Source organism: Pseudonaja textilis, chromosome 1 (assembly GCF_049901715.1).
Source record: "Pseudonaja textilis isolate UNSWEBS1 chromosome 1, rPseTex1.2, whole genome shotgun sequence".
Taxonomy (NCBI): Eukaryota; Metazoa; Chordata; class Lepidosauria; order Squamata; family Elapidae; genus Pseudonaja; species Pseudonaja textilis.
The window spans coordinates 230216497-230235476 of NC_141990.1; the positions used below are offsets into that span (position 1 = coordinate 230216497).

At 37.5% G+C, this 18980-nt stretch overlaps 1 protein-coding gene across 24 annotated transcripts in view; it reads right to left on the reverse strand.

The window, feature by feature from the left end:
• Positions 1–18980, reverse strand: part of PPP6R3 (protein phosphatase 6 regulatory subunit 3) — a 70511-nt gene that overhangs the window by 21586 nt on the left and 29945 nt on the right. For all 24 annotated transcript variants that reach the window (XM_087919703.1, XM_087919695.1, XM_087919669.1 and 21 more), the window contains 9 exons: positions 18316–18502; positions 17577–17714; positions 16462–16527; positions 16065–16177; positions 12160–12273; positions 11331–11460; positions 4117–4269; positions 1371–1520; positions 474–538 (listed from right to left, as the gene is read on the reverse strand). In XM_087919703.1, coding sequence (XP_087775829.1) covers positions 474–538; positions 1371–1520; positions 4117–4269; positions 11331–11460; positions 12160–12273; positions 16065–16177; positions 16462–16527; positions 17577–17714; positions 18316–18502 — 1116 coding nt within the window. The remainder of the gene's footprint in view (positions 1–473; positions 539–1370; positions 1521–4116; positions 4270–11330; positions 11461–12159; positions 12274–16064; positions 16178–16461; positions 16528–17576; positions 17715–18315; positions 18503–18980) is intronic.

Sequence of the window (18980 nt, forward strand, 5' to 3'; positions counted from 1 at the left end):
CCTGCAGCATTATGTTGCTTAATTTATGATTTATTCTAGAATTGCAAATTTAGTAAGAAATTCAAATATATTGTGCAAAACTTGGAATTATGATAAAATATGAGAGCTTAATCCCCAACATAAACATCTTGTGCATTCTTAAACAACTAAGTATTTAAACAGCATTCTGCATTAAAACATATTCTTTTGGTTTAGTTTCAATATACATTTCTTCTATGGGAAAGATGGCCAAAACATAGAGAAAAAAGTGCACAAAAGTAGGTGTTTAATTAAAGCAAATATAATAATGAGTGCAAATAAGGAGAATTAACGTTATCTCTTCTCATGGAGGGATCTCATACCCTAAAAAATCATAGAAAAAGAGATATATGAAATTCAAAAAGAGATATATAAAATTGCTAATTAAACTTAGGATATAAGTCAATGTGATACTTATACTGCATCTTAAAAGTACAAAGTTTCTGACTACTCACTGTTTCTTTTCATTCATATCCCATGCTTCAAGTATTCGTTCTATTAAATGGCACTTAAGGAAAAGCTATAAAGAAAAAATTTACTTAGTTTTGTAGAAGAATTTTTTTTAAAAAGATCAAATATTAAAAAGAGCTATTTACCACACCAGTGACTGGCTAGCTACCAAACTGTACAGTGCAAAAAAGCACTATTTTTCTAACACATACACACACACACACACACACATATAAGCACACTCTCTCTTCAACCCTGCAATGTTAATGTTTTATGAAAACAATAAAGATTAAACTCAAATTAACTGCATGCTGCAATGGTATTATGTGTTCTCTCCTCAAGTAACTGCTTAATTGCTTATTGTACCCTATGACTATCAGTAAGTGTTGTACCTGATGATTCTTGACCCTTGATGAAAGTATCTTTTCTTTTATGTACACTGAGAGCATTTGCACCAAGACAAATTCCTTGTGTGTCCAATCACACTTGGCCAATAAAGTATTCTATTCAATTCAATTCTATCAACTGTTAAAAGCTTTTAGAGGGAGACAAGATTTTGGAGGGCAAATCATTTCTATATAACCTGACAAGACAAACTAGATGCAGTGTTTAAGAATGGGAAATAATAAGCAAGGGTATTTCTTGCATTTCTGCTTTCATCCTTGCTATAAAACCTCTGTTAAAAAATAAGAGGTACATGAAGTCTGGAGTGGAGAAGTCATTTTATACATTAGAATCCTATTAAAATATAATGCTAGCATGTGCTTCATTATCCTGCCACTCACTTATTATAGTTGTAAAAAGTTCTCAAAGAGAGTTGAAATTATTATTTAGTTAGAGAACTTACTACCATTGTACCTAAGTGCAGCAATATTTAAGAACAAAGCAAGAAAATATCTTACGTGTTTCAGCAAAAGATTGCTTCTAGTGGGATCTGGATCTGGGACTGTACCATTTTCTGTGCTTTCAAAAGGACTTGCAAGAATCAGTGCAATACAAATTTCTACTTGAGTATGTAAAAAATTGTTCCATGTGTATTTAAAAAACATGTCCTACAAGAGAAAAAGAAACAAGAATCAGAAGTATCCATACCACTTACTAAACATGTTTCAGTATTTTCCCCCTCTGATAAAGTGATTTTAAAAAATGTTCTTTCTCTTCCAGATACTCTTTGTAATAATGAAGGAAGCTGAACTCAGGTTTGCCAGAAGCAGCAACAGAAATCCTAACCATCCTTTTTGTCAGAACTTCTTTCCCATAAGGATTATGGAGTGTGTGTGTGTGTGTGTGTGTGTGAGTGTGTAAAAGCATATATTCAGTTAGGCCCCTCACGAATGTTGATTAAATGACGATATATTGAGTATGAATGTTTGCATTACATACATCAGCTACTAGCAATCAATTGGCTAGAGCAGGGGCATGAAACACGCAATAGGCTGCGGAGTTGGCCCGGAGACGGCAAGGGACTGGTCCCTGCCACTCTGGGCCAGGGCACGTGCATCCATTCATCCATGACAATCAGGCCACACCCCACCCTGGCCCCCCAATGGCAAACAAAATCCCGACACAGCCTGAGACGGGATTGAGTTTGACACCCCTGGGCTAGAGCAATGGGGGGGGGGGGAAGACTTGAAGTATTTTTGAGCCAAGGTTTCTGGATAATTAGCCTTTGGGTGGGGCTAACAACTCACAGAAAAGCAACAAGTTGTAATATTTTAGTTATTGTTAGCTGCTCTGAATTGGCCAAAATATATAAAAGGAGGGAAATAATAATAATCAACTGGGTCTTTCAAACAGACAACCATCTGCCAAATTACAGCCCAGACTTAACAACTGTTGGTAAGAAAGACAAAAGAGACTGGATGGTGCAAAGTGCAATACATGGAGACAGCACAACAGAAGAGAAAGAACAGGAGGGAATCACAAAGTATGAAGACCTGCAAACAGAATGATTGTGCAGAAAAAAACAAACAAACATAGTACTAACAGTAATAGGTGTCTTGAGTACAATTCCAAAATACATTGAGCACCACTTGAATAGCATCAGCACTGACAAAATCACCACCATTCAATTGCAAATGGCAACTTAACTTGGAACAGTTTACCCCTTGTGAAGATACCTTAACATTATTAAACAACATCTGCCTATTCCTGGTCTTTGGGAAGGACTTCATAGGTAGACAAAAATGTGAAATCTAGTCTAAATACCTGGCTGACTGTGCAATCAACCATAATAAGTGTGCCATGTGATCTCATATATGTACAGTACTCATTTGTGCAAGTCACACAGGGATGTCAAATTCAAGGCCTGGGGCCAAATCTGGCCCATGGGGTGCTTAGATCTGGGCCACAGGCCCACCCTGGAAACAGTAAAGGCCTGGCTCATGGTTCTTCTGCTAGGGAAAATGAAGCTCAGGAGCTGCTGCCCCCTCCAACTGTTTTCGCTGGTAGAAAGGTGCAGGAGGCTGCTGCAGCTGAAACTGGAGCTCACAAGGGCCATGTGCCCCCCCAGCTCTGTTTTCGCTGGCAGGGGGTTGCAGGAGGCCATTGCAGCCGAAAACAGAGCTCAGGAGCCATTTTAACTGGCAGAGCACTTGGGCCACCGTAGGTGCCCAACATGAGTGATGTTATGCTGGCCACACTCACCTTGGCCCTCTGAGGTCAAACACAACCCTGATGCAGGCCTCAATGAAATTGAGCTTGACATCCCTGAAGTAGCATCTCTGAGGAGCTTACAGAGGGAAGGCACTGACATTTTTGTGAGTAGGGATTTCTATATCCTCAGAGGGATAAAATACTTAGATAAAACCCAAATTCAGCTGAGTTTAAAGAAGAAAAAATGTTCCAATACTGTTTCCAAATTCAGACTACATGTCCATTGTGTGCCAATTCTTTTCATTCCATTTAATATGAAACAATAAGATGTACAGGATATAGTCCTTCAATTAGAATAATTCTGTGGCCAATCAATACATCCACGCTTTTCTCCTAGATACACTTTTCTGGAGAGCTTGCTTTGGGATTTTTAAGATTAAAAAAAATTCTGGTTATTCTTTTTTCCTGCAACTATATTTGATAATAAGAGATTATATTATTTGAACAAAAATGTGCACTGCAGAAAATATTATGACTGCATCTTCTAATCTGAAATGGAATCATGAAAGTGTAAACTTGTTCGGTATGGCCTCTCAATTTTTTTTTTTTTAATGAATTTTTCAATCATCAAGGCTAACTTTTTAAATAAAAATATCCCAATTTCCCCCGCACTGCAGGGAATAAGTGTAATACAATATATGGTTACTGTTGTGACCATTCTCCATGAGTTACATATAGGTAGTCCTGGACTTCAGGGACACTGTGAAGACTGTTTGAGAACCAGTCATAAATATATCTCGTTCAGAACTGTCATAAGTTTGAATGGTCACTGAAGGAGTGGTCCCTAATCAAGGGCCACCAGTAATCCAGCTGAGATTGGGGGTTGAGCCCAGAGGCTGTGTAGTCTGGCACCCGGGAGTCAAAAATACTTCTGTTTTTATCTTTCTTTTAATAGATGGTTGTGAGCCTCCTAGAACCATTGCATGAAATAGACGGTCATATAAATCCTGTAAGTAAGTAAATAAATATATCTAAAAATATGTATTTTCTTACCAGTATTACTCCTATGCTGTTGAGCTCTATAAGTTCCTGGTTGACATTGTTCGTATTTGTCTGTAGAAGACTGGATATTAACCTAATCACATTTAACCTAGTATTCCCTACTGGTGGATCCAGTACACCCCATGTTGTCTTCATAACACTTTTCTAAACAAAAAGAAGAACACAACATTTAAAATAGAATTCCAACTCCAGAAGAAATATTTAAGTAACAAGAACATAATTCTGTGTTTAGCAAAATGCTTGTGTAATTTTATTTGAAGGGTTATTTTTTATATTTTTACGTTCTGGAATACTGAAAATATTTAAGTTGACTACAGCGTTTTCATAAGTTGTCAACAACAAAAACCTCTCTTCCAAATACTTATGGTTGTACTTCTATTACAAAGGAGGATTTATTATTATTTATTTATTTTAAAGTCAAACTCACAACAAACCAAACTCAAAGATCCTTTCCCAGTCATTTGATTTGCAGGGCCTTTGGAGAATATAAACTGGGGAAATATATTTGTTGTTTTCCTTTTCTTATATATGTGTAAGCACTAGGAAGGGAATTAAAAGTTTTGCTTTCTCTAGACTGCCACTATTAAAGAAAGGAGGTGCAACAGTTTAGCCAGTTGTGCTGAAAACCAAAAGACAATAGAGAGAGTTATGTAACAGAGTAGAAGTCATATTCCCAATTGCCTAGAAAATTGAAGCGTGCTTTGAAGTGGATGTCCCAATTCCATTACTGAAAAGGGCGTTTGTCTTACCTGAACGCCTGTTCTCCTTGCAGGTTATAGAGGCCAGGCATGGGTTAACTCTGTCTCCGAGCTGATTTGGACTGAGTCTGTCGAACATGGGCCAATGCTGCTCACCGAAAATTATGACCTTCACAGCGGAGGCCCAAAAACGGCCCCATGGCGTATCAGCGGTTTCGCAGCTCCGCTAAACAGCTGAGAAGCGGAGCCCCATTTTAAAAAACTTTTTTGGGGCATCTTCTGAAGGTTTCGTTTGCAAAGCAATGGAGAGGCAAGAAAACTATGTCCATCTTAGCTGAGGACTGAGTCGAAAACTGGGGAGTGGCCAGCAACAGAGCAGAGCTAAGCTAAGCAGCTTTGATAGACTCAGTCCAATCAGCTAGGAGACAGAATTAACCCATGCCTGGCCTCTTGTAACCTAACAAGGGAGAACAAGAGAACTTCCTCCATACATCCATAATAATTCCATACATCTAAGATTTCTGAGATCTGGCAATGCAAAGAAATATCTGCACAAACCATCTGAATATGTGCCTTTAAACAACTGTGTAAAAGTCACGGATGTCCAACCTTTTGGCTTTCCTGAGCCTCAATGAATGAAGAGGAAGTGTCTTGGGCCGCACATAAAATACATAATATAGTTAATGTATAAGAAGAGATTACGTTAAAAGTTTACAATCTTGTGGGGCCGCCATCACTAGTTGTCCAGGCAGCCTTGGGGGCCACAGGTTGGACATACTTGGTTAAGTAATAAAAACAAGGAAGTTTAAAATAGCTAACCTAAAAAAATCAAGATCAAAATATATCAAAGCCAAAACATGAGAATGTTCATGTAATACCTCAATATTATTAAAGGATGATGAAAATAATTAGTTCTATAGAACAGAGCCTACAGCCAAAATAGTGAAACGAAATAATTTTCTCTCATGACTTCATCTCTATATTCTGTGGCAAAAGGGCATAAAACAGAATTCCTCCTAATATTTTAATTGCAACCACAAAGATGCAACCATTTTAATATATCTAGCTCAAGTTGTGTGAGATTTAAAACAGTAACCAGTGTTTTGAACTGTTTATTTATATATATATTAAGTATACCCTCTCTTTCATTCAGGAGCTAAAGGCAGCATATATGGTGTTTCCACCTGCTATTTTTCTCCACAATAACCTTGTGAAGTACACTGGGGGTTGAGAGACAATGAGTGCCCCAAAGTCACCCAAAGAGATTCTATACTGGAGGTGAACTAGACAGATCAGGGTCTTTTTGCTTGCAGTCTAATATTTTAATCTCTATACCACACTATACCACTCTAAGTAAAATTAGTACAAATGTATAATAACATTTTTCAAAAACTTCTTCCTCATCAAAATCTAGCTTGTATAATTATTTTTATCAGCTAAAGTTCTACATTTTTGCAAACACAGCCCAAGATAGAGATACATTAACTTGCGTTGTACAAAAGCAATTCTACTTATTAGCAATGGCGGGATTCTAAAAGCAACAGGAAATCCAGTAACATTCCCAAACTGCAGGTAGTTTTTGTTTAATGATTATAATTGAGATTGGGATTTCCATTGCTAAGTGATGTGCTCATAAAGCAAAATGTTGCCTGACTAAATTAGTCCCATTGACACCAGTAAGTGGGGAATCATGGGTTGTAAAGCGAGAACTTGCAACTTCCTGCCAGCTTCCCACAAGAAGTCACAAGTCCTGGGTAGTTGGCAAATTGGCTGATGAGTAAGTGGTTACTGCGGTTGAGAACACGATAGCGCCAGGATTAGCTACTGCCAATTGAAGAAGGATGCGCCAAAGGAGTGTTTGCAGCCTTTCCTGTTGGCTTCCCCATTGATTTTGTTTGTGGGAAACTGGGCAGGGAAGTCTTCAAGTGCCTATCATGTGACCACGATGCTGCTGCAACCACTGTAAGTGTGAGCTAGTTGTTAAGTACTCAGACCGCAATCATGCAACTGCAGAGCTCCTAGGATGGCTGGAACTTCAAGGACCAGGAACTTCAAGGACCACTCATTGAGAGCCACTTTAACATTGAATAGTTGCTGAAGGAGAGGTCATTAATCAAGGAGTGAATGTATACACTCAATTCTTCAGTGCAATTAAACCATATCAAAGAACAGACTGAACTATTACCCATTTATGAACAACATAATGTGCTTTGGAATGTTAAGCTCAGATATAATTGGGTAATCCCTTATTAACAAAATCATCAATCTGTTTAAATGGACTCTCAGACTAGGTACAAAAACACGCAACTACTAGTCATTACAGAAGCCCACCTACATTGGAACCAAGATAAAGAAATAGTGGAAGCTTTGAATCAACTTCCAGTGGAGGTAGTGGACCAATCATCAGTAAGTCAGTTTAAATATGCCTGGGATAAATATATGTCCATCATCTGACAAAAAATAAAAATACGTAAAATATATAAAAATATTTTTAAAATATAATAATAAATAAAGCACATAAAAATAATAAATAAATAAATCAGAAAGAAAAAGAAAACCAAATAAACTCAAAGGGCAGACTCAATGGACCACTGGGTCTTTTTCTGCTGTCAGTTTTCTATGTTTCTAAGTACCCCTCAAGTGAAAGATACAGGTGAACACTAGGGGCCAAGTCATTTGCTGAACCCTTGGATCTGGTACCTATGCCTTTGCTGGGCAAGACAAGGGGGCAATATTCATTCTTGTGAGAGCCTCTGGGCTTTGTAAAGAATAAACACTCCATTTTGAAAGCTGGATCTTCAGTCAAAGAGGAAGGAAGCAACAAATGAGAGGGATCAAAACAACACTGATGAAGGCCTCGCTCTTGTGCTGCCGTGTATGTTGTTTTTGAAAACTTTTCAGAATATCCTCAGTCCTAATACTGAACTAGCCATCTTCATCAAAGAGACAGTCTCAGTTTTAACCTTGGCTTCTAGAATAAGTCTACTAGAGAAGAGTGCTACACATGACAACAAAGAGTAGTGGTGAACAGTAAAACCTTAATTCCCAAATCAGTAACATAACAAGCCAAACTATGCTCTTGTTTGGCAAATCATGGTGCTTCTGTCTGAAGATCCTGAACAATCTGGTTCCAGACCAGCAAACATGATAGGAATAGGAATATTTTCTCCCTCACAAAGGGGCAGCACTTTTTAAAAGCTATCCAATGCTTGGCAACTTACAGAGGGGAAGAGTACTCTCAGAGGATATAACTTGCAGCCAAGATTGTCCAAAATCCGGCCCTCGTTATTTTTACATAAAGAAAGTTGCTTATGTGGAACTTGTTTGAGGTGCTGTAGTCACAGAGTTGACTCTAAAGAAGCTACACAGAAACACGTATTAAACTTGGGAAACAGAGAAAGCCTCAGAAAGACTTCTTCCCAATTCACCTAAATATAAAAAAGAAAGTGGGGAAGCTCAATTACACTCTTAAGATTCTATAGTCTACAGGAAAAGGTCAACTTATAATCATAACTGGGAACAGAAATCCAGTTGTTATGGCCATAAATCAAGGCATCTATATTATTAGAGGTACAGATAATTTTTTGGCCTTTTTTGCAGTATTCATTAAGCACTGCAATTGCTAAGCAAACCCATTCATGTGAAAGAGCATTTTTACCAGAAACCAGCATATACATCACAAATAATGGTCACTTGCTCATACAATAGGGTCATAAAACTGACTGACATGTGGTTACATAATCCCCAGGAAGGAGCATTTGTGACCAGTAAAACTTGTAGTCTGTTTCCTGATCTAGCCTACCCTGAAGGATTAACAGATTCCTCCACAATAATGGAAGGTATCAAAATAAGAGGTATCAGAACTCTTTTACTCTCTAACAATTTTTCATGCAGAAATAGACCTGTTGTCCCCAAGAAGATTAGAAGCATAAAAATTAGGACTGAAGAAACAGTACAGTACTGCACCAGCTGATAAACCAATTCACAATCTGAGAAAACTGCTGAGTTTTCAAGCCAAGAACTGCATTACTAAACAACAGCAATAGCACTCAGACTTACATATCCCTTCACAATGCTTTCCAGCCCTCTCTAAGCGGTTTACAGAATCAGCTTATTGCCTCTAACAATCTGGGTCCTCATTTGACCGACCTTGGAAAGGTGGTAGGCTTAGTCAACCTTGAGCCAGTCAGGATCGAACTCCTGGCAGTCAGCAGTTAGCCTGCATTCCACCAACGGTTCACAAATCAACACATGGACATAAATCTTCAGGACCAGTCTTTCAGAAAGCTCATTTATCAAATGATTTCTTCAGTGCTATTGGGAATGTGACCTGGGATGTGTGTGCGCGTGGGTGTTCAAGTCAGGTATTTATTCCTGGCAACTATGTGGCCAAGCCTCTACAGGTTCTTGACAATGTTTTTTGGAAGTGATTTGCCACTGCCTACTTCCTAGGGCTGAGAGAGGGTAACTGACCCAAGATCCCTCAGCTCCTTTGTGCCTAAGACAGGACTAGAACTCTCAGTCTCATGCTTGTAGCCTAGTATCTTAACTACTATACCAAAATGGCTCCCAATGCAACACAGAGCTGTGACTTCTTATAAGAGACAAAAAGTTCAACTGTATCTGAGAAAACACAAGTGCGCCTCCTGGAAATTTCTGAAAAATGGCAAAAACTTTGGAAAACCAAGGAGCTATAAGAATCTTGGGACTGGCAGCTCAAAGAACTAATTGTCAAGGAGTGGCTTATAAATGGGATAAGCAATTGCAGCTTGACAATGCTGCAGGTATCTAAAACATAACCTTCCCCAAGATAGAAAACAAAACAAAACTGCCTGTCCACTTTGCTTGTCTGTATCAACTAACCAAAGATTTTGGCTCTAGCTCTGCTACTGCTTTCCTTTTCCTCACTGGTCCATTGGTAGGGTAACCTAATATTAAAACCACAAATACAATTAATTCTATTGATAAAGTTGAGAAAAATCTGGTAAGACTAATATTTTTTGAGCTTATTTGACCATAGAGACTGTGGTTATGAATTATTTATCAATCTAGTGTTTTAAGTGTAGAAATCACAGGCAAAACCTAAATATAAGCAAGACCATATTTATGATGGCAAGGTAAAGACAGCGAACCATAATAATTAATTTTTGACTTGTTCAGTTATGTTTTGCCCAATTCCAGCGAACACCAGTTCCTCCATTCTGTAAAATGCAGCCAGTCTGAAGGAGGCAATGGTGCAGAGAAGTAAAAGAAGTTTGCACTTCCTATTCCTTTCATATCTTCCTAGCTACAGCCACACTAAGTGGAGGAATACTTACTTATTTATTTTGGACATTTTTCAATCCTGTTGGATATCCAAAACAAAGTGTAAGTAAAATATTTAAAAGGCTGTGAAAAAAACAAGTAACACTGACAAAAATGAGTTGAGATGGGGAGCAGCCCTTACCCTCTTCCTCTAGCTATCATTCACCTTCATGCTAGTTTTGAATTTCAGCATCCCATTATGGAACTTTTATGGTGCCAATATCTGAGTTAGGCAGATCTTTCAAATACCAGAAAGGAAGATAGCAAAATGGGAAGAGGAAGGTATAATTTTTTTATTTATAAAATTTATATTGCCGTCTATTTGCACATGATGACTCAAGGCAGCTTACAGAACATAAAAGCACAAAAGAAAATAAATAAAAATAATTTAAAAATAAAATAACCCTCTCACCCCACACTGGCGACAACACACATTCATACCAGCCATTTAATGGGCTCCATCCTTCTCTGGGTAACCCAGGCCCACTGGCAGAACCACATCTTCAGGGCCTTCCAAAAGAGTGTGGAGGCCAGTCTAATTTCCAGAGGAATGCTGTTCCAGGGGGAGAGCCACCACGGACGAGGCCCTTCTTCTGGGTCCCACCAGATGTATCGTCTTAGGGGACAGGACCTGCAACATTCCTTGCCTCCTCACTCTAATGGGTCAGATATATGTGACCGGCAAGAGACGGTCCCTCAGATAATCTGGTTCCAATGGAATCAACCCTCAACTAGTTTCTTCCAGCTGTTTTCTCCCATGCTTGGAAGACGTGGAGGTTCTTTCAGGGGAGTCAAGGAAAGGGAATAGCTACAAGCCATGATTCTTTACAAAAATGTAACATTTCATTGTGTGTCCCCCCCCCCCAAGTAGTTTCACCTGTACCTCCTCAGCCCACTTAAATTCACAGCCCTAAAACAAAATCTAAGGAAAACAAACATACCTAGCTACCCACGTAATACATACACAGATCTGCTGGTTAAGTTCTAAGAAAACCTGCGCTTCTGTTATATGAGCATAGCTAAAATACCACCAGTAATCTGAATCAGGATTATGTTGATGTATACAGCCTTACAGAAAGCTAAGCCAAGATGTCACCCTACAGAAGAGAATTCATTTTCAGATTAAGCAAGATGGCACATATATTCTTCCTCCCAAAGTCACAAAACTGAATCTATTTTCACCGAGTTGGGTGTTTTCCTTACTTTGGGGGGTTCCAGAAGCAGTTCGTGGAAAGATGCAAGTCGTGCTTTTATGGCTTCTAATACACTTTTATTGACCGAGTATGTTGAGTGGCTCATACCTGGAGGACAAATCTCTATGTGACCTTCAAATCTGTAACACATACATAAAAAGAAAAATGTTTGCCTATTAATTCAGCAAGCAAGGCTACTGAAAGATTATGTCTACCATCAATACTATCTAGCACAAGCTTTTTCAATTGCAAATTCAACTCATCTTTTCATCTACAGAAAACTGCTCATCACAATGTAAGAACCATTCAACCTTTTCTAGAGATCAAAGCAATATTTTAAACAATGAAGTGAGCTCAAAGCTTTGTTGCATTATATAAAGCATTTATTGGCTATTCCAAATAGTAGGTTAATGCTTAACATAATTCATATTTGCAGCAATGTATTACACCCCCTTGATTAATTCAATTACGTTGTCATGGAAGAAGTACACATAAATATTAGTTTTAAAATATGTATGGCAGCCTGCGGGCTCACTACCATAAAGCATTGCTGTATTATGAACAAGAAATCTGTGGCTGTATTCAAAATAACTGGCTCAGTACCAGGATGAACAGAAGATCTGTTATCATTATCAATTTTACTTGTTCATTCCCTTTTGATACCTGGAATTGAACAGATCAAATAAGAATTATCAGAACAATATTGGTCCAGAATGTTTCTGTGTACATAAGAGTATCATTATATCTGAAGAAGGAGGTATAAGTAAATATAACCATAACCAAATAGCTACTAAAAATTAAGAATATCATTAGAATAGAAAGATAAAAAATTAACTTACGTTGGCCGTCTTGTTTCCAGTAAAGTCAGTAATATCTGAATTGCACTGACTATTGCAGATTCATTTTTCTCTTTATTAAAAATATTTGATAGCAGCTGTTCTATAATTTCTTGTCTATAATAAAAAGATAATGCTTGAAATATACCTTTTAGTAGGTAGATAATTTCAAAGAAAACAGTTGTAGTTTATTTTGAAAAATTCTTTATACAAAGTCTAGGCAATTATTTTTACTTCAAATCTAATTCTTACAGTTGCAGGAGAAAGTTGTGTGGATCTGGATTCTTACTTTTGTAGTATAAATAGTCCTCGACTATGACCACAACTGGGGCCAGGACTTCCATCGCTAAGTAAGGTGTTTGTTAAGTGAGTTGCACTCAATATTATGACCTTTTTTTGTTGCTCCCGTTAAGCAAATCAATGCAGTTGTTAAGTGAATCACAAAGTCTTTAAGTGAATCTAGCTTCCTCCAATGAATTGTCCTAGCTTGTCAGAAGTCAGCTAGGAAAGTCACAAATAGTATTCATGTCAGCTTTTGGGGTGGGGGGGTGGGGGGGGGGTAGTGTTTGCAATCAAAAATACATGTCAGTGGCCAAATACCATAATTTTGAACCTAGGGATGCTGAGATGGTTGTAAGTGTAAAGATGGGATGTAAGTCACTTTTTTTCAATGCCATTGTAACTTTGAATGGTTGTAAGTTGAGGACTACCTGCACTTTGATATATATACAAGACAATCTAAGCCTATATTATGAGTGTGTCCAGGCAACCAAATCCTTCTTCTACATGTCTAAATGTAATACAAATTCTTACTCTCTTGTAAAGGTTAACCTTATTTAATATTTTTAAATAAAATATATTTTTGCCTAATATTACAAATATTACTATTATACATAAAATGTGTGAGTCACCTGTTTAAAAAAGTACATTGTTATAAATACAAAGGCTGAGGTCAGATAGATTTCACATCTTTATTGTCAATGCACAACATGTGTACAATGAGATTGGCTGAGATTCCCTTAGTGCAACCCCCCCAACACAATACATCTCAAAATTCACAGTGAAAGAAAATCCCTAACCCAGTAAATCATACTAACACACAATCCTCTATACATATATGTTATGTCTCCTCTTGGAAATTCAAACGAACAAACACAAAGCAGCTGTTTCACAATCAAATCAAACTGTAGGAAATAACAAGATAACGGCTGGCAGAAACTGTTAGGACTCCCCTTCAAAATTCAAACAAACAGAGATCTCTTTGCAGTAACGTCCTCATTCAAAATAGACATTTTGTTTCTGGCGAAAGGCACCAGCTCAGCTGTGTCCTTTTATACCCATTAAGGCAACGTGCTAATTAACTGGCTTGCCCTTCAGATTAACGTTTCCTGGTTCTGACGTCAATCCACGATCTAACAGTCATCAGATTCAAAACTCCTAACAGGACCGATCCTTCAATCACAACACTATCCCCCACCGCAGGGCCCTTCCCCCGAGTCTGATGATTAACTTGACGATGTTTCATTGACAACCCCACTCTGTCTCCCACAGCCAATGGAGGCGTCGCTCGTTCAAATTGTCTCAGGTGGTCTACTCATTGGAGACTTGGAAAAGAAATACCGTTCTGCGACCAAGCCACCAACGGATTGTGCAACCGCAACCAGGACATTCCGAGCACCAAAGGGAGATGAAGGTTCGAGGTGATATAAAAACTTATCGCCTCCTCATGATCCCCAATGATCATACGCACTGGCTGGGTGGCGAAACGAATGGGCCCAGACTTGAGCTCACGCCCATCCACGGTTTCCACCTTAATGGGTGGATGTGTTTGCCACCTTGAGTTATTTTTAAAAATAATAAAGGCAGGATACAATAGATAAACAAACAAATACATAAATAAACAATCTGGGTGAAGGCTTTGTGGCTGAAAAACTCTCGGTGGCGTGGGTTGTGCACGAGAAAATGAAGATGGTTCCATACCGAGCCGTTTGCGTCCACGTTGCTGTAAACGAGCTTCAATTCGTAAGCACTGAACTATCAATGCATCCAAAGTTAAAGCCCTCTCTGCATGGACCAGCTCATCTTTGATGGCATCAGACAAGCCTTCCTGGAATGCAGCCATATGAGCCGGTTCGTTCCAGTTGGAGTCCAAACACAGCAAACGAAATTCGGCAACGTATTCCTGCAGGGAACGTTTCCCCTGATTTATGTCCCATAACCGTCTGTCCACAGTTTGTATCTTAATTGGGTTCTCAAACATCACTCTCATTTGTTGAAGAAAACCCTGGAAATCATTCAACAACGGGCTATCTTGAACTAACAAGGGAGTAGCCCAATTAGCAGCCTGCCCAGATAAAAGGCTAAGAATGAATCCTGTCTTGGCCCGATCATTTGGAAAGTTTTCAGGCCAGAAACAATAATGTTATGTCTCCTCTTGGAAATTCAAACGAACAAACACAAAGCAGCTGTTTCACAATCAAATCAAACTGTAGGAAATAACAAGATAACGGCTGGCAGAAACTGTTAGGACTCCCCTTCAAAATTCAAACAAACAGAGATCTCTTTGCAGTAACGTCCTCATTCAAAATAGACATTTTGTTTCTGGCGAAAGGCACCAGCTCAGCTGTGTCCTTTTATATCCATTAAGGCAACGTGCTAATTAACTGGCTTGCCCTTCAGATTAACGTTTCCTGGTTCTGACGTCAATCCACGATCTAACAGTCATCAGATTCAAAACTCCTAACAGGACCGATCCTTCCAATCACAACACATATATGTGCGTAAGTACATTATAATATATTGCATCAGTGTGAAAATGTTGCACGTTGCGCCAGCCCTGCAAGTCTATCATACTACATAGTTATGATGTTGTGTTGCATTCAGGAGTCTGACAGCCCATGGATAAAAGCTGTTCTTCAGCCTGTTTGTACGACTGGCTATGCTTCTATATCTCCTACCCGAAGGTAGGAGAGTGAAGAAGTGCTGCCCAGAGTGTGAGTCATCCCTTCTAAGGCAGTGAGTCCTAGTGATTTCATCTAGTGGTGTCAGGGGACAGCTCATGTTTTGTGCTGTGCTCATCACCCTCTGTAATGTCTTATTGATATATTATTGATATATCACGAAGTTGTGTTTTGACATTATTTTTATTTTTATTTAATGTGGCCATCTATCTTACGTAAATAACACAGTGGCTCACAATAAAAAAGAATAAAAATCACATGAATATAAATATAGGCATAATGAACAAAATATAAAAAACGAGGCACCTTATACGTATTCTTCAGTGACAAATTCACCTATGTCAGGCTTTACTAACCACCTGCCCTAAGTCCCTGTGGGTTTACATAGCCTTTCAGAAGGCCATGAGATCAGGACCATGTGGATGGGGGGATGCTATTCCAATGCAAAATGTACATCTCCTGGTTTCCACAAGATGCCACTGTTTCCTTGATGAACAGGAAAGTGGGCTTGGGAAGTATACCACTTTGCTCCATCTGGTGGGATAGATAAAACAATTGGAGACAATGGTTCCAACAAGTAACCTGGCCCTGTGTCATATAAGGCTTTAAGGTGATAACTAGCGCCATGATTTGTATCGCAAAGCATAGGAAAGCAGTAGAGCTGAGGCAACGAAGACATTACATAAGTGAATGAATAAAACCCTATGCTATCATGTGTCTTGAATTACTTTTCTAAGAATTACTTTTCTAAGAATGGGAATACCATATTTGCTATTTAGAGCTCTAAATATTGTTTTTATTTCTTTACTGCTTGCTACAACTTATATGGACACACTTACGGTTATAAATATCTCTGTTCTTCCTTTCAGAAGGAATAAATTTATAATTTCAAAACCCATAGAGAATATGGTTGTTTAAAAGTAAAGTAATATCTTTACACCAACCTACTTTTCTAGTGTTGCAAGCAGTGGATCTGGTTCAGAACTGTTTTGTACTTGTAGCATCTGGTCTCTACTCAAACGTATAATTTCACAAAGTGACTGGGATGCATTTGACTGTCTCTGAAGAACAAGAGAGAATTTATAAAGGGAAAAGAAAGCTAAACAGTTTTATTTGCTAGTTAATACCAGAAACAATTTAACACAGATTCACTATTTTGTAGAAGGCACAATTATACTTTAAGTAAGTGGATTAGGATGTTTCCTCAGTCCTGTAACTGCAGAATCCACTATTTTAATGTACTCATATAATTAAGTATACAGTGAAGAAAATTTAAACTCTATAAGCAGAATACAAGTAAAGTAGTATATAATACTAAATATGAATTGTAAAATAACTTCCTTACATCTTCATCTTGAGAAGGATGCACGATTTCCACAAGCCGCTGAATAATTTTCTCTTCATTTAGCCACTGTAGAGACATATGGTAAATTTTTTTAAAAAAAAAATCACCTTCCAGAATTAAGACTAAATATAATTATTGCATAATCCACCCACTGGTGCTATTTAAACACTAAAGTGCATTCCCAAAAATTCTAAGATATTCAAAATTTGCAGAAAGGAAACTACAAGTACTGTCAGGGAGTATAGCATGCTATGTATTTACTTTGTTATACAATTACATCATAAAACAGCTCATTCTTATACACCTTTGAAACAAGATAATAATAAATTATTTAAGAAATAAATTATTTTCTACTTATGTAAGCCTACATAACTAAATCAACAGTTCAGAGACCTACAGTAAGTCAAGCCTGTCAGGTGATAAGGATACATATTATTTTTACATTTTCTGTAGATTTGCAGTCAGGTTGGTATTACCTTTCAATACATTGTCAAGAGACCACCAACTGCATTCTGCCCTCACTTAATACAGCAAAAATGGTTTTAAAGGGAAAATTTGATATCAAAATGAAATAAACACAAGGGATAAAATACACAGGATTTGGAGAGATGTATAAGACATGAAAAAACCCAATATAGATGGGGATGCAAAGAGGCAGAAGAAAATATTTAGCATCACCTGAAATGACTAAAGAAGGGGAAATTATTCAAAGGCCTATGAAGAAGGTAAAAAGAACAGATGGGAGGGCACCAAAATTTTAAAATAAATTTAAGTTGATTATATGGTGTTTTCTCATAGTCAAAAGAGCACTTTCCAAAGTCTTCAATTGCAAAGATCAACAGTATTGCCTTCTTTACAACAGCAATTCTTGGGAGAACCTGCAGTTTCATATACATCCTAATTTTAAATTTGCACAATTTTCTCCAAACTCCATAAAAGAGTAAATGTAGCATCATCAGTTGATTCTTTTCTCTCCTTGCATTTCTTTTTGGTTTGTTTGCCACTATAAATCATTAAGAGTTTGAAGAATTTGAAACAGTAACTGTTGTTAAGTTTAAGTGACCTAATAAATGTATTATTCAGATATGGATTTTGAAACAGAATAAATTACTTACATTTAATACTTCTTGCCTCGGCTGTGGAGGTTCTATGCATGTCAGTAGCCTGAGTAATAAGTCCATAATAGCAGAGGTTCCTATGTGCTTTATTATGAGATCTACAAAATCATGCTTTTTCTTTAAGAAATCCACAATCTGGAAAAATATGAACAGGTATTAATAGAATGTTCTAAAACATTTTGAATCCAACAAAGCATAACAAGAAAATTCTGAAGAAATTGCTGGTATCAATTTATAAATTATTGAATTTGCTGAATGTTCATTTATAACATTCAATATATTATGATGGGTATTTTTTACTAAATACTGTTGTGAGGTATCTTGTACATACCCAAAATGTCAAAAAAAAATTTCTAGTCCATGCTCCCCATTTTTTTCTGAACAGGCAGAAGATTTAAAACAAAGCACGGGACACTTGGGATTTTTTTTTATTTTTTATTTTTTTAAAAAAATATTCAATTACTATAAGTAGCTTATGAGACTGGCATATTTTTCAGATTGAAAATTATAGCAAAGGCTCATGATTAATTCTGGATCTCTCTGTGTGTGTGTGTGTGTGTGTGTGTGTGTGTGTGTGTGTCATTCAAGTCTATTAGGTACAAAACAGTGCTCAGACTGAAAAAAATGGCTCCTATTGATTCAGTTAAACCAACTCCATCAAGAAATTCAAAATATATATCTCCAGATGATACTAGAAAGACAGACTCTCAAACATAAAAATTCAAAAAGCAAATACCTGTTCTGGTTTTCTGCTAATAAGAATACTCAGAACCTTGCTAAAGAAACTGGCCAATAATGGATTTAGAGGTGGCTCATTTAGAAGAAAACTATACAGTTTTATTAGTAATGATTCCTCTTCACCCAGTCTATCATTGATCTGTGAAACATCGGAAGTAAGCAGCTCACAAGATATATTTGGATATCTAAAAGAAAATAGTTGAGGTTTTATTTTACTAGAATTACAAAGCCATAAATTTTCAAAAAGACATACATTATTATTTCACAACCTGTTAAATTCTGAATTAACCCAGCCAACTTTTACAACCTGTGCAGGTTTCATAGAACTTCCATTTGAGAATAGCACTTCAATGAAGCTACTTTATATAGGTCTTCAATTGATTTATATATAAGTAGACATTATTTATAAAAACAACATAAAGTATCCTTATCATCATCAGATCTAACCCTGACACAAACCCCAACTTCTGACCAAAAGCAAAAGTTGAGAATTAAAAAAGCAGTGTAACAATATACAGGTCTCCAAGGATATGTACAGCATCAATTTGGAAAGAGTAAGCCGCATCTAGAAAACATCTAAAGTTGCAGCTGGTCAGTGTAGCAACATCAGCACTTCCTATGTGGCGTTCATGCACCATACTAGAGGAATGGGAGCAAACACAA